Source organism: Topomyia yanbarensis, chromosome 2 (assembly GCF_030247195.1).
Source record: "Topomyia yanbarensis strain Yona2022 chromosome 2, ASM3024719v1, whole genome shotgun sequence".
In the NCBI taxonomy this organism is placed as follows: domain Eukaryota; kingdom Metazoa; phylum Arthropoda; class Insecta; order Diptera; family Culicidae; genus Topomyia; species Topomyia yanbarensis.
This window is the reverse complement of record NC_080671.1, coordinates 163,096,964-163,111,520: the sequence shown is the minus strand read 5'-3', so window position 1 is coordinate 163,111,520 and position 14,557 is coordinate 163,096,964. Positions and strand designations below refer to the sequence as shown.

Below are 14,557 nucleotides of genomic sequence, written 5' to 3'. Positions count from 1 at the left end.
AGTCGATAGTTTTTCCAGCAGTTATTTTGCATGATTGGAATAGTGATGATCTAATTAATCGACTGCTTTTCTTCTTTTAGAGTTTTGCAAAAAATTTATATGGATAAACCCGTGGCAAAACTGAACACAATTTTTCCTAAGCACACTACCAAGCGTTCAATTCCAACACATGTTCAAAAAGTAACTTGAGCCTTAATGAACAATTTTCTATACGAATCATTTTGAAACTTAAATAAGGAAGAAATGTGGATAACCGTACCGTCAGTTTCAGTTTAAAGGGGGTTCTATGAATCGTTGGATGTTACTTGATTAGGAAGGTTAATGTCACTCCTTTGGTCTCAACTTCCAGGGATGGGACAGATGTGTTTAGACCTGTCCTAGCTAATGAGCGTAGGTTATAGCGCTTTTACTTGCTCTTTGTGTTGAAATGAAAGAGGCCCTTTGCAGGAACCGTTTATGTTTGAGAAGCTCAAAGCTTGCGTTAGTCTTCTGAATAATCCATAGTTCAGTTAAGTCAATAATCTCGCTATATAATGGTAATTAATTAAAATGGTATATATTTGCTGTTACCTCATTCAATTCGGTGGCTTATTTTACCTGTACCTGCGGTGTACTAAACACTACCAATATACAGCAATATACAGCAATGAAGGCTGCAAAATAATATTCTATACTAGAAAAAATTAAATAGGCAAATATTCAGATGTTAGAGTCCGCACGTGTTTGCCGATCTTTCTCGATCTTCAAACATCTCTTGACAGTCGGTTCGTAACGCAATGAGACGTCAGTCGTTTGACTAGCTTGCTGTCGCTAGTGCGAACATACCCCATCTAGTACAGTGCTGCCGAAACACTTTGTTTTAATACTGCACGAATCGAGACGAAATTTTCACCACATTTGCACTAAACGAAATTCCAAATTTACGAAATTTTACCGTCAATTATGGAGAGTTAGGGGCTAGAAAAATTTCTGATCTCAGGTACGTTGTGAATCAAACCCAGATGAGCTGCTTAAAAGGATTGTATATCTAGGTTGACCAAACGTCCTGTATTCCCAGGACATGTCCTGATTTTTAGCTGGTTGTCCTGGTGTCGTGAGATGTCGAGAAACATGTTTGATTTGTTCTGGTTTTCTTCCTCTAAGCCTAAAATATTGTTTTCCTTAAGTTTTCATTTCGTTCACTCTGGTTCAGATCGCAGTAATGACCGACTACAACCATATAACTGCAACGTAAATTCACTCTCAAGCAGAGTACAAGAAACAACGCCTAATGTACTTGAATAAGTTGTGGGCCAAACTCTGGGCGCTACCGATATTTAGGAAATAATGATTGCCTGAGCTTCATTTCGGTTAAAATCGATGATTGTTTTCTAGTTCTACGTCCAGGAATAGCCCAAGAAAGCTACTTGGGATTGTTTATGTTTCTGCTGTACTTCACTACTACTAGTTGGTGGTAATCGAGTACCAATCCACAACCATGCACAGCTAGGCCCATGCAAAACTGAATCAGACATCACTTCGCTGAAAGTTTAATAACTTCTTTTGCCAAAGCCGGATTCATTAGCAGTCTTCAACCTAGTTGTAGGCAATTAAATTATCTTTCTTATTTTCACTTACAGTAATAGTACGATGCATACAGTGCCACCTAGCAGCGAAAATGCGAGTTAGTGGGTTTTCTCCATGTAAATTGTCGAAAATCTCATACAAACTTCAGGCATGTTTGTCCTGTAGCTAGACTTGTCAGATTTGCTTCAAATTTGGAGCAAGTACTCATGGTGGGTGGGAGGTGGGAATCGACTCGGGGGTGAGCCGATTGAGTTTTCAAAAATTCATCATTTTTTCTGGGTACTCTAATGATCACCCTAAGTGTGCCCGCCCCTATATTTACCAAATAAATCGCTTTCAAAACATTCCAAATAGTTGTCTAATTGTGACACCGAGATACTGCTTCAAAAGTGTCTGGATACAAAGCATAACAGACTGTATGAAATGTTCGGTGAAACAAAACTGAATCTGGAGCAAAATAAAAAAATCCTTAAGATGACCCGGGTCAAGCTTTTATCGTGTCGTAAAGTTCATTAAAAGATTTTGTCATAATAATGCTGTGAATATAATCGTTAAAAAATGAAACACCATCTTTTCAACAGTTTAATATACGTATCTTTATTGTGTAGTCTCTTAATACTTCATTTGATTCTATATACTTTTGCTGTTGCGTTTATCTGTCTTGATTTTAATTCTCCCCTTGCTTTCGTTCGATTCCCTGACAGCCTTTCACAGGGCTTTCACTTCAAGGGTGGTTTTTGCAATGCAGCTTCGATACCTCAATGGGACAGCATTTCATTTATTGATCTAAATACACGAACCTTAAGCTACCTGGATGTGAACACGATGAAGAAACGTAGGTTGTACACATGATTATACATATGCTTAATGCGGTAAAGTATGTTTTTGCTAGTTTTTTGTTTGATTTATTTTGTTTTTACACGGGAGACTAGATTAGCTTAGTATGTATTCGAATCCATTATCTTCTGTCAATAGCCTTTGGCTTCTATGCCTCTATAAGTATTGTAAAACAATTATGTACTAATTTGTTTGATATAATGTTTTTCTTTATATTCTTGTTTGTTGTTTAAATACTGTATTTCTCTTACTTTGTTTTCATCCTTTTGCAGATTAAAGTGTGTAACATCTGAAACAGTTCGATTCGGTTATGGCGCAATAAACATTTCAAGATTCAACAACATTCAAGTATAGCGAACTAAAACCGTTTGGCGAAGACACATTAACTGATAGCGTACGTTCTTTGGTAATTATTCTACACACTCCAAAGTCTTCTCGGTAATGGCTGCACAGTAGTTATAGAGTTTGATTTGCCCGTGGGAAGGATGTACTACTAGAAAGGGAGGATGCAACTTGCGGCTGCAAGACGAACATCCTAATATAAATAATTATTTCTGATGGATTTCACGTTCATTTTTTGACAATTTACAGGTTTTGCTTACAATTTACACAAATGTAACGGAATCAGTCGAAACAATTGGTACAACTTTGAGCTAACTAAATGTTTCTACATTTCACTAAAGATTGAATTGATCTCGTTTTGGGGGTCACCGTTTTGATTTGAGGGAGAAAAGAACCTTTATCGGTATTATACATCTGGTAACTATATACGAATACCCGCATTGTTGTAATTTCAGTACTGGGTTCGAACCAATTCTACATCCGGTATAAATGAAGCAGTGACTAATGGTTAAGATCTAGCGTACTACCGGTAGGTTATGTACAAGGAACTAACCCGTGGCTACACGAGCGTAGTAACTACTATACACTTTGTATTTGGTTGCGTCGAGACTAGTATGTACAGGTCGCTCTCCTTCCACAAATATCGACACTTTAACTTACGTTTTGTTCATTTGGGTTTTTATTGATGAGCCTATTATCGCTTTTCATTCGTTTTTATTGTTTTTCGCCATGACAGTCGATTAAATATTCTATCTGGTTGCAAGGTGCGCTCAGAATGTTCTTACAAACTATGGTTTTATTGTATTTGTCACTTTCGCAATGATTCTAATGGTTTAGCTTATGATTAATGAAGCAAACAGATAGTACAATACTTGAACGTAACTTGTTAAGTTAAATGGTAGGTTTAGTTCAACAAAACATCTTATGACTAAAAGTGTCCTTGCGGTTATGTAAGATTATTGTAAATATAGTATCCGCCTTAATTCACGATTAAGTAAAACTCAACAACTATTGACAACGGAATGTTCCACTTCCTATCAAAACCATAACTCGATTGATTCTCATTCCGTAATTACTAAGTTTTCATGTATTCTTACTGGCTAAATTTTTATTATTGTCAACACAGCCTTTGAGAGTGAGTACACCTCAAATAGTTATTGTTATCTTATAATTTTCCGATTGTGTTTTTTTGGGATTTTTTTTTCGTTTCGCTTTCAACAGTGTTTGCTTACATTCGAATAATGGAATTGTAGAAATTAATCAAAATAAGCAACATCCTTTCAATTTGAGTTTTATTAACCTTCTTCACACACACTCCTAAGTTACAATAAGTGCCTCTTTTTGGGTCTTTTAACATAAATATTTTTGCACTTATTTTTGTAGAATGAAACAAAACAATAGATTCAGCTCAGTCTAGATCATCCGGTATTTTTAGTAATATCAGCTATATGAAAACTTGAATAAATTTGACATAAAATCAGGAATGGTTTGGCTTTGGGTTAGATGAGAATTGAAAACATTACGATAGATTTTATGTTCGAACAAATGTATGAACATTAGAGTGGCTCGCGGATGTATGGGAAAACTTCAAAATGGTTTAAACTAGCGGGCACAGCACTTTTTGAGTTCCTTTTGTGATCCCAAATGCCTGTACAAAATTTGGTAGCGGTTGGTAACTTCCCGGGTTTGCCCATGGCTTTCATAGTTTGTATGGGATTTTTTGTAGGAAAATCAATTATTTTGCATTTACGTTAATAAAGATCGCTATTTCACTCAATATTTAAAACCAGCTTTATAAAACTATAGTTCAATCTTTGTTTAACAACTGTGTCGAAGACGGTAACTAGCTACGAGCTTTCAAAAATAGTTACAACTATTTTAAAACTTATGGTACAATCCAAATGCAGAAATTGATTATTTTTTCCAACACTGCCAGTACACCACCGACATCGACAATAAAAACTGAAATAAATGATAATATATTGATCGCAGAGACTTGGTACCTTCGACAGAATGGTTCAGAATGAATTGCTGAATAACATAGACGTAGTCAGAAAATGAAAAGAAGAGGGGGGCTTGAGTACTCCCCAGTCCTTTATTTAAATTGTTTTGTATAAGACAAAAAATCATTACGTCCTTGTAAATGTGAACGAGTGCTACAATCTTTGCTGTGGAAAAAAACATTTACAATATTCAGGATTTACACCTACAAATTTATATGTTGTTTTTGCTTGAGGCTAAAACTAATTCAGGTGGTCTGGAAATCGCGTTGGGTTCTAACCTGAAGTATATTTCTAGTTCGCCAACATCACCACTGTTTTGCGTAAACCTAACCCAATTTCATCAAAAAACGTTTGTTTGAAGTAACTATCCAGGTTTCATTCCTAGATGCTCAAATGAAAACGTCAATAGAAACAATTCCGAGGCTTCAAAGAATCTAAGGATATGCATGTTTTTAAATTCTGAAACTTAACGTAAGAAATAGGATTTTAAAATATGTAAAACTTATAAACCGTTGTACCATTTAAAATGAGATAATAGTAGAGCCCTCATATTGTAGCACTCAAACACGTAAGATTAATTTTTAATTCGGCGGTATTAACCTGCGTTGAAGATAGCTCCTTATGTTATACTAAACTATCTAAAAAGGGGAGTGGGGAATACACAAGTCCTCTTATATTCATTTTCTGACTACGTCTATATTATTCAGCAATTCATTCTGAACATTTCATTCAAAGGTACCAAGTCTCTGAGATGACTACATTCTCATTTATTTAAGTTTAAAGTATCGGTGTCGGTGGTGTACTGACAGTGTTGGAAGAAATAATAATTTTCTGCATTTGGATTGAACCAAAATGATTAAATTTTAAAATCGTTATAACTATTTTTTGAAAACTCGTAGCTAGTTACCGTCTTCGACAAAGTTGTTAACCAAGGTTTGGACTATAGTTTTATAAAGCTGGTTTTTCATATTGAGTGAAATTGCGATCGTTAATACAGTAAATGCAAAATAATTGTTTTCCCCATATAAAATCCCATGCAAACTTTGAACGCAATGCGCAAACCCGGGAAGCAACCGACCGCTCCCAAACCTTGCACAGGCATTTGGGACCACAAAAGGAACTTAAAAAGTGCTGTGCTGAAAAATGTCATTTTCGAGTCACTCTAATGAACCTCGTAAAACACTAGCGTCGCCGCACCAGTATATCCCACACTAAAGCTATAACTATGCCGGCCATTTTGAAATCAATATGTAATCAGCCTCAGTAACAGTGTTGCATGGCCGTGCGGTATCCGGCGGGTTGAAAGCTCTCGAAGTATTTCAGCATCGATTTGACCCACTGGGTTTCTGTTCCCGTGTCGTAAGAGGCGACTAACAACAGAAGCCTTTGTGGTCAACTGGGAGGTTGATAACAGTCCTCGTAAAACACTAGCGTCGCCGCACCAGTATATCCCACACTAAAGCTATAACTATGCCGGCCATTTTGAAATCAATATGTAATCAGCCTCAGTAACAGTGTTGCATGGCCGTGCGGTATCCGGCGGGTTGAAAGCTCTCGAAGTATTTCAGCATCGATTTGACCCACTGGGTTTCTGTTCCCGTGTCGTAAGAGGCGACTAACAACAGAAGCCTTTGTGGTCAACTGGGAGGTTGATAACAGTCTATTATATTTAACCGAACGAAACCAGGCTAGAGGCCGTGTAGTATGCCACGGGTTGAACTATTTCAGCCAAGAATTGATCTACTGGGCTTCGGCTCCCATGTCGTATGGGGCGACTGAAAACAGGAGTTCATGACTAAAATACGCCAGTTGTGCACGGAGTGTCGTGTGTCCGACCCTTGCTATGTAAAGCGAATCTAGCGATTTGTTTTTCGCAAATCGTGGGGTTCAACTAAAGGCCATGTCCCTAATACCCTTTTTGGGGTTCGCTATAGGCGATTATAAACCAACGTGTTTGATATCTTTTAGTTGTTGTATAATAAGTGCTGATGATTAAATTTGTAGTGGTGTGATCGAGTATGGTTAGAGTAGCACAAATTATTCTTCAGCATAAACGTACAGCCATTATGAATCTATATCGCCTTGTGGAGGAAGGAAAAGTTTCCATAGCTTTGGTTCAAGAACCGTTTTTCCATAAAAGAAACTTCTATGTTGGAAAACTAGCACCGTCTTCATGGCTTTCAGCAAAAATGGCATGACAAATCCACGTGAAATGCCTCGTGCATGTTATCTCTATCTCTTCGCGTTCTGTTATCTCAATATCGCCTCAGGGTGTTTTTTTTATAGATTTGAACGTAACCTATCGAAACAAAGACAGCATACTGTGTCACAGTATTTCCCTATCCATTAATTTTACACCGAGGTTTTCTAACCGACTCAATTTCTTACCTTGGATGTCTGGGCTACTTACTACATGATGTTGTTAATTGATATTGTGCAATAAAATATACTTGATAATAATTCAAATAACATTTATCCTCCAAACTCACTCATACACTATCATCTCACCTTAATTTGATTGAATTTTCCTATGTGAACTACTAGTACTCTATAGAATGATTTTCAGCGTCGTGTTATTAATTAAACGTATATTTTTGTATGAATCTTTGGCAACACCATCAAACTATCAAAAAAATGCCTTCAAAAGACTTCTAGCGTTTGAGGAGGTACTGATATCGACTCACCCATGGCTCGCAATACCTAGTCTACTATGTAAACGGAACTGTGAAACTTTCGGAACTGGAAAAAATTAGGGTCATCTTCAATATTTCAGTGAAATGATAATGGTTGGCTCGGTCTAATGTCACTGCTGATAATATTTTATATATATAATGCGAAATCCTAATCTCTTCCCACTCTGAATCAAGTGTGACATATGATGACGAGCATTTTTCAGCGTAGAGCAAACTTCCCAACTTGGAACATGAGCATTAGAGCATTAGATGAATGTGCATTAGAGTGGGTCAAGAAAAACACGAAATGTTTTGGACGTGATTCCATGAAATGATCTTGGAGCCGGAATTTCGTGGATTTTTATTAAGAGTTTGGGGTCCCACCAGCCCACCCTTTTTTGAAATTTTGGGGCCAATTTCGCTGAAACCGGGCCCTAGCTTTTACATGGGCCACAATAAGTGAATTTTCGATTCTCATTTCATCGTGCTCCTGATTAAGAAACCTGTATAGGATGCTGAAATCGTTAAGCTTCCCGTTGACTAATAGCACGAACATATTCGCGAACTTTCCGATTTCCAGCAATTTATGGTTCACAGAAACTGCAATAACTCATTAAGAAATGAAGAGATTGCTCTGGATAATCATACCTTTGGAATGGGAACACCTAATCCCATAATTAAAATTTATAAAATGGAATGTTGGCATGTTGGATTTTGCGGCATTTTTAATTTCATTTTAAAATGTAATTTTTCAAGGAGTTCAAACCCACCTACCAAGAAAAAATTACACCATTAAAAAGCTTAATTTTTTTCTGTTTGATATACCTGGAACATTTGGTTGGGAATCTATTCTCAATAGAACGTAGTTCTTTTCGATATTTTAAAACGGCCAGATTTAACTAGAAGAACTTAGCATTGACAACGTCGTTCGAGTGCCCAGACACTCCGGTTTCAGTGGTAATAAATGGGCCAACCAATTGGCCAGAGCAAACGCAGAAATTGACTTTGTTGGTTCTGAGTTTGCTTTGCCAATTTCAACTAGTTGGATGAAAGAGAAGATCCGGTCTTGGGCTTCAACCGACCCTTGAAACTTTTGACGCTATCTAGAAGCATGTCGTCAAAGAAAAGCTTTTCGGGCAAAAACCGTGTCCAGTGTGTAGTGAGAAGAACAATAACATAAAAAATGGATATAAATAAAGGTAAATAGCAATATAAAATACTTGCGAAAAATAAATCTTTTGAAATGTTCAGATATAGCCCTTTTCAAATATTGCCGAAATACGTAATAACTCCCCCGTAAGGACGATTCAGACGATACATCAGCTTCCGTCAACGTCAACGGAACGTCACCGTTCCGTCAGGATAAGTTACATGCAGTTAAATGGAGGCATTCACACACAACATCAACGGCACGGAACGTTTTGACGTACGGCATGTGTGAACGGACGCAAGAGAAAAGTATTTAACTTATCCTGACGGAACGGTGACGTTCCGTTGACGTTGACGGAAGCTGATGTATCGTCTGAATCGCGCTTTACTGTGTATTCGAGCATCCACACTGTGTAAATATGTAGGTGTGAATATTGCTTCAAAATATCAAGTGCTCTGCTCTCACGAACTGCGAGAGCAGCTCAAGGCAGGGTTACCACATATACAGATTAATCTGTATTTTCAGATTTTTCTGGATTATTTACGACCAAGATTCTGTATATACAGATTACAGATTTTTGGCTAATATACAGGTTTTACAGATTTTCAGTGCAGGTTTGTAGTACCCAACAGTTCAGATCGTAAGCAACCATTAAGGCGTGGAACAAAAATGTCAAATTTAGATATCATTTGTTCTCCAGATAAAGACTAAAATCAATCTGATTGATATATTTGTGATCGGTTATCATAATCAATTTTTCATTGTCACAACATTGTTTTTTGGGGATCCTTTGGTTAATTTTTGAATACAGATTTTCGATACAGAATTTTTCTTCCTCGATGCAGATTTTCAGATTTTTTGACGAAAAAATACAGATTTCAATGTGGCAACCTGGCTCAAGGAGCGGCGTCGTTCTCCTGATTCAGTTTAGCTATAAATAGCTCTCCTCTGAAATACGCACGCATTCTATCAGCGACTTTTGGAAGCAGCACTTCGAGGAACCAACACAACAAGAGGATGGACAAAAAGAAAGCAGCAAGAGCAAGAGGTCGGCGAGGCGGCTGACTCGAAGCCAGGGTTGCCAATATTAAATCTGTATTTTTGTCCTGAAAAATCTTTTCATCTGTATTTACTCTTCGAAAATTCTGTGTCGATATCTGTATCGAATCAGTTGAGTCGTTTAACCTTTTGCTGGATTATCTATCGATTAATTCTTGTGGTTTAAATCAGTCAAGCAAGGACTGTTTACATTTTCATAAAAAAAACACTACAAGTCGTTCTGATATTGAACTTGAGCTTGTGCGACCACCTTTGGCTGCTACTCCGTTATCGATCTTGACTAGCTGAAGTTGAACAGAGAATAAGTAGATAATTATGCTTGGGAGTAGCGAAATATCTTTCAATGTGCAACTCCTGATAATCCTAAAGTGTTTATTGTTCAATACCGGCGCCGGCCAAGCCCGACCGTAGATCGCGGAAGGAAAGGGAAGGAATGGTTAGTCCGATACTTGCTTTTGTTAGAGGCCGAATATACTACTGCGCACTCCACAAGTATCATAGGAGGAGGATGTTTTTGTTAGTAAGTGTATAGAAGTTGGATCTACTTCTTCCTTAACGACGCCAGAGAGGTGACTTCACTATCTGGACTAGATATCGATCCACCAAACTCATACATAGACCGGGGACCAACGGCTTTACTTCCCTTCCGAAGGAAGACGTGACCACAGACTTTTTCACCTCAGAAAAATCTCAACGACCTCGGCTGGAATTGAACCCAGACAACTGGAATGAGTTGCGGTAACGCTTACCACTCAACCACCGGCGCCGTCTACAAGTCGTTCTGATATTTTACATCCAGAAACTTGAACTTTATCGATGTGCACAATGGAAAAATAATTTTCTTCTTCATTTAATGACTTTTGTTGATATATAATATTATAAACATTTAGTCGACCAATGTAGCTGTCGAATTTTCGGAAAAAAATAAAAAATAACAAAGTCACAGAGCATTACAATTAACATTTCTGGAAGTAGCTTTCAGCCAGGCGTTTTCTGGGTGCTAACCTGAGTGTATTGCAAACCTTTACCTTTCAGAGTGAGCGACCAATCTCAAAAGTGAAAATATATTTTAATAAAGAGGGCTAAGCTGAGAGAGACAGAGAGGAAGTATTACTGAAACTTAAAAAATATTTCTAAAAATAGTTTTTGTAACATCATTTCTCAAAAATCTGTAAATCTGTACATACACGGAAAAATCTGTATATCTGTACACACAAATTCTTGGTCTGAAAATGGCTGAAAAATCTGTATAAATACAGATTATTCTGTATTTTTGGTAACCCTGCTCGAAGCACGAAGGGATGAGCGGAATCACTCCCATCGAACACGACTCAGTGTTTTCGAAAAACCTCTTACAATTTTTGAAACAACACTGTAGCATGCTAATCAGGGCTTTAACGGGCTGCAAACTCAATTACCACGTGGCAATTATTCAGCGCTCTGAGCGATTTTCATGTGATCTTTTTTGAATCCGGCTACAGAACGTTATACCATCTGATGTGTAACTGCGCTATTGCGGTCTCGAGTTTTCGGCTATCCCTATAAAACAAAAATGTGTTTGGGCGACTGAAACTTAGTAACATAATTATTAATGTTTTTAATCCAGTGCGGTAAAGAGTCTTAGGCTTTCTCGCAGGCGATCTACACTACCTGTGAGTTTAATTTCCTACGGTTTGTTTCTGTGCTGTCATTTTTTTCTCCCTTCCAATTGTAATTGCTTCCTTCTTCCTCCTTTTCTTTTCCTTCCGATCAGAGAAATTACGAGAAGACATGGCATGGAACAAATCCTCAACTATAAACGGGGAACATGACAGTTGAACCAATATAATCTAATTCTAACACAACTCTTCGGGGGAAACAAATGCACGGGTCGGAAGGAAATTATTTCTAAGAAGAGCCTCCACTCAACAACCAACGACGATCGTCTAAGGTTGATTAACATCTCCATACCAGGAGGAATGACTGTCTGTAGTAGAGAAGATGAGCTATTGGTTCGTTAACCGGTCAAACGAACTAGTTCTTTATAAAGATCTAGTGGACAGGAATGCTCTTTTAAAGAACGGTAGATCCAAAGATCTTTTCAAAACAAATGAACTGAACGTCATCTAAAGCCATTCGCCTAGTTCATCTGACCTCTCGCAGTATAAAGCCGGACAAAGAATGATGCAAGTGCAAAAATCAAATTTCAGAATAGTTGGGAAGGCATCCGAATCGTTTGTGACGATGTATTGAAGCAGGGAAACACACTTCTTGACTTGTTGGTCAATATAGCGTTCGAAAGTGTGATAGGAAGATCTGGTGCTTAAAGAAACGGGACTATCATCACGAAATCTCACATGCTACTTAGCTTCGCGGAGTCGATTACAGAGCAGCGGAAGAAGTATTTTCAATAGGTAAACTGTGAGAACCAAACATATTGTAAACTCCAACAACAGTGCAGTGGCAAAGTTCCGTAGCCTACAAACGCCCACAAAACTTTCGGGGTTTCTCTTTTCTTTAATAACAATTGCTGGCGAATAATTTGAAAAAGATTGAAGTTTCACTTAAATATTGAACGATAATCGACGACTCATTCTATAGACGCTAACTTTCTAACTTACCTCTAAAACAACATTTGCACATGTGTCCCTCAAAAATGTGTAATTCGTAGTTAGTACTATGATCGATAAAGATTGCTCGCATTCGCAGCTTCCTGTCCCTCTAAGCAGTATTGTCTTACTTACTAAACCGTTGTTCTTTTTTTTTGTGTGTGTACAAGTTTGAAATTGACTCTTTTAGTTGAAAGAAATATCGTTTTTACAAACCCAAATAGAAAGATTACCTCCGTTGTAAACCTAAACTGTTTAGTTGGGTCGGGTCTATGAAGGGGCTGAAACAATAATTTGGAAATTTCCTACTAATGGGACAGTGGTCTAAAACAGCTATTGCACTCGTATTAATGTACAGACTTTGCCTAACTGTAGTGATTTTGATATTATCCAGCCGTTGTAAAGCTTTCAACAGGTGTCGCTACTATTTCACAGTAATATGTACAGTTACTTGTCCATTATTTCATCTTCTTTTTTTCATTTTAAGAGTTAATATGAATATTTAATAGAATTGATTAAATCTGTTTCCTAAATTAATTTGGATGTTAATCATAGTCGTTCAATACTTTGTTAGCTAGCACTATCTAAATTGTAATTGCTTAAGCAGGGTAAATTTTTGTTTCAATTTCCACGACTTCGGTTACTCGAGCTAAACTATAGTTAGTGTTGTGATATATCACCGTTCAATGCTGAATTTGTTTTACTTACGCTCCTAACCATTACACCGAAGAGACTGGTTGATACCGGAAATAACTACCTAAGATCACAATAAACGAAGAAAACAATTCCTTCACGACAACTGGCCCAGTCCATTCTACTGGAGTCATTCGAATCTTTGCAGACCTTCCACGATAGACCAATTGTAAACCAAGCAAAACCCTACCACCACTCACTTCTACTATGTTGATTTAACTTAAGCTGAACGTTACCGTTTTCTTCAGTCGCACAGGTCAATACGAACGCTCGACCGGATTGCCGTGTAAGTAGGAGTCTTTGGCCTCAGGTTGAACCGCCTCCTCGCTGAAGGCATTCGGATTGGCAAACGGATTGCCGGCCACGTGGGACATAGCGCCGTAGCTAACGGTTTTGGTGCTGTTAATTTGTGCCGTCGGGTCCATCGATGGAGCACCGCCAGGTGCTAAACCACCTCCCGCTCCCCCAGGATCGTTGAATGTCGTTTCCTTCTCGTAACCAGTTCCCACCGGGTCCCAGGCTTTCTGTTCGTCCAATGTCGGTTCGGCCCACGGTTGCAGCTCGCCGGAGGCAAATATGCCGTAGAAGGTGATGCCAACCAGATGAACCGTGGCTGCTATCGTGAACACTGTGGACCAGCAGGATTTCGGCTGAAAATAGGAAAGGGTTTTTTATTAGGACTTGAATGGTTTCATATGAATCTGCTAGAACATTACACGTGAAATAGTAATATTTTGAAAATTAGAAAAAATGCGATAGAATCTGAAATGACCGAGAAAGAAGAGACACAATATTGTGTACAATGAACAAATTTTCTCAAAGTAATTAACGACCTTGAACAGCTTCCGTATCCCAGGGTAACAGTTCATCAACGACATGAAGCAGCTGGAAACTTTCTAGATCCAAGCAGGAGTAAACCAGGCAAATACCAATGCAATGCTCCTACCTTCAAGGAATTACGTATACCCATACTGAATAAAATTCCCCATGCAACTCACAAATCTGCAACTCGTTAATAGCACAACGCTCGAGCTATGAAACCAAAGCAATGCCGATCAAACGTTGCAAACATCGACGCAAAAGGAATCCCCGTAATAGAGATACCTACTATCCGTTTGTCAGCATCGGATTTACCCGAGCGGAGACGAACAGTTGATAACAATGTGGAAAATCTCAAACCTAGGCAACCAGACACCAACAAAAGGATTCCTATCAAAACCACCCACCGCTCCCCGCTCAGAAAAATGGGTGAAAACATATACATACAATTCAAGTTTGATGAATTTCCAAAGTTTTCACGCACAAACGGACAGTGTTGCCAACATGACTTCAATCAATTTAATCGATCGTTTCAGCAATTAATTGCATACACAGCTCAAGTGGAGATGTTACTGCACACGAGAAATACATCTGGACCACTAAACCGTAAGAGACTGTAAACTGTAAATTTTATCTTCAAATGATGATTATATCTGGTGATTTATTACGATGACGAAATAACCGGTAATTTAAATTTAATTTATTTTATACAGTTCATTTCGGTTGGGTTGATGAACTTTTAAGAGAATCTTTTACTTCAAGCGTATTTTTTTTACATTGAAAAAACTACACATAATATTAGGATACAGTTTAGGCCATCAGGTTCTT

General features: G+C 38.0%; 1 protein-coding gene across 1 annotated transcript in view; it reads right to left on the bottom strand.

Moving 5' to 3' along the window:
- Positions 1 to 2,137: 2,137 nt before the first annotated feature.
- LOC131681953 (vesicular glutamate transporter 1) overlaps positions 2,138 to 14,557 on the bottom strand; it is a 192,405-nt gene continuing 179,985 nt past the window's right edge. The window contains exon 8 of the mRNA XM_058963068.1: positions 2,138 to 13,560. Within this exon, the coding sequence (XP_058819051.1) occupies positions 13,168 to 13,560 (393 nt within the window). The 3' untranslated portion in view covers positions 2,138 to 13,167. The remainder of the gene's footprint in view (positions 13,561 to 14,557) is intronic.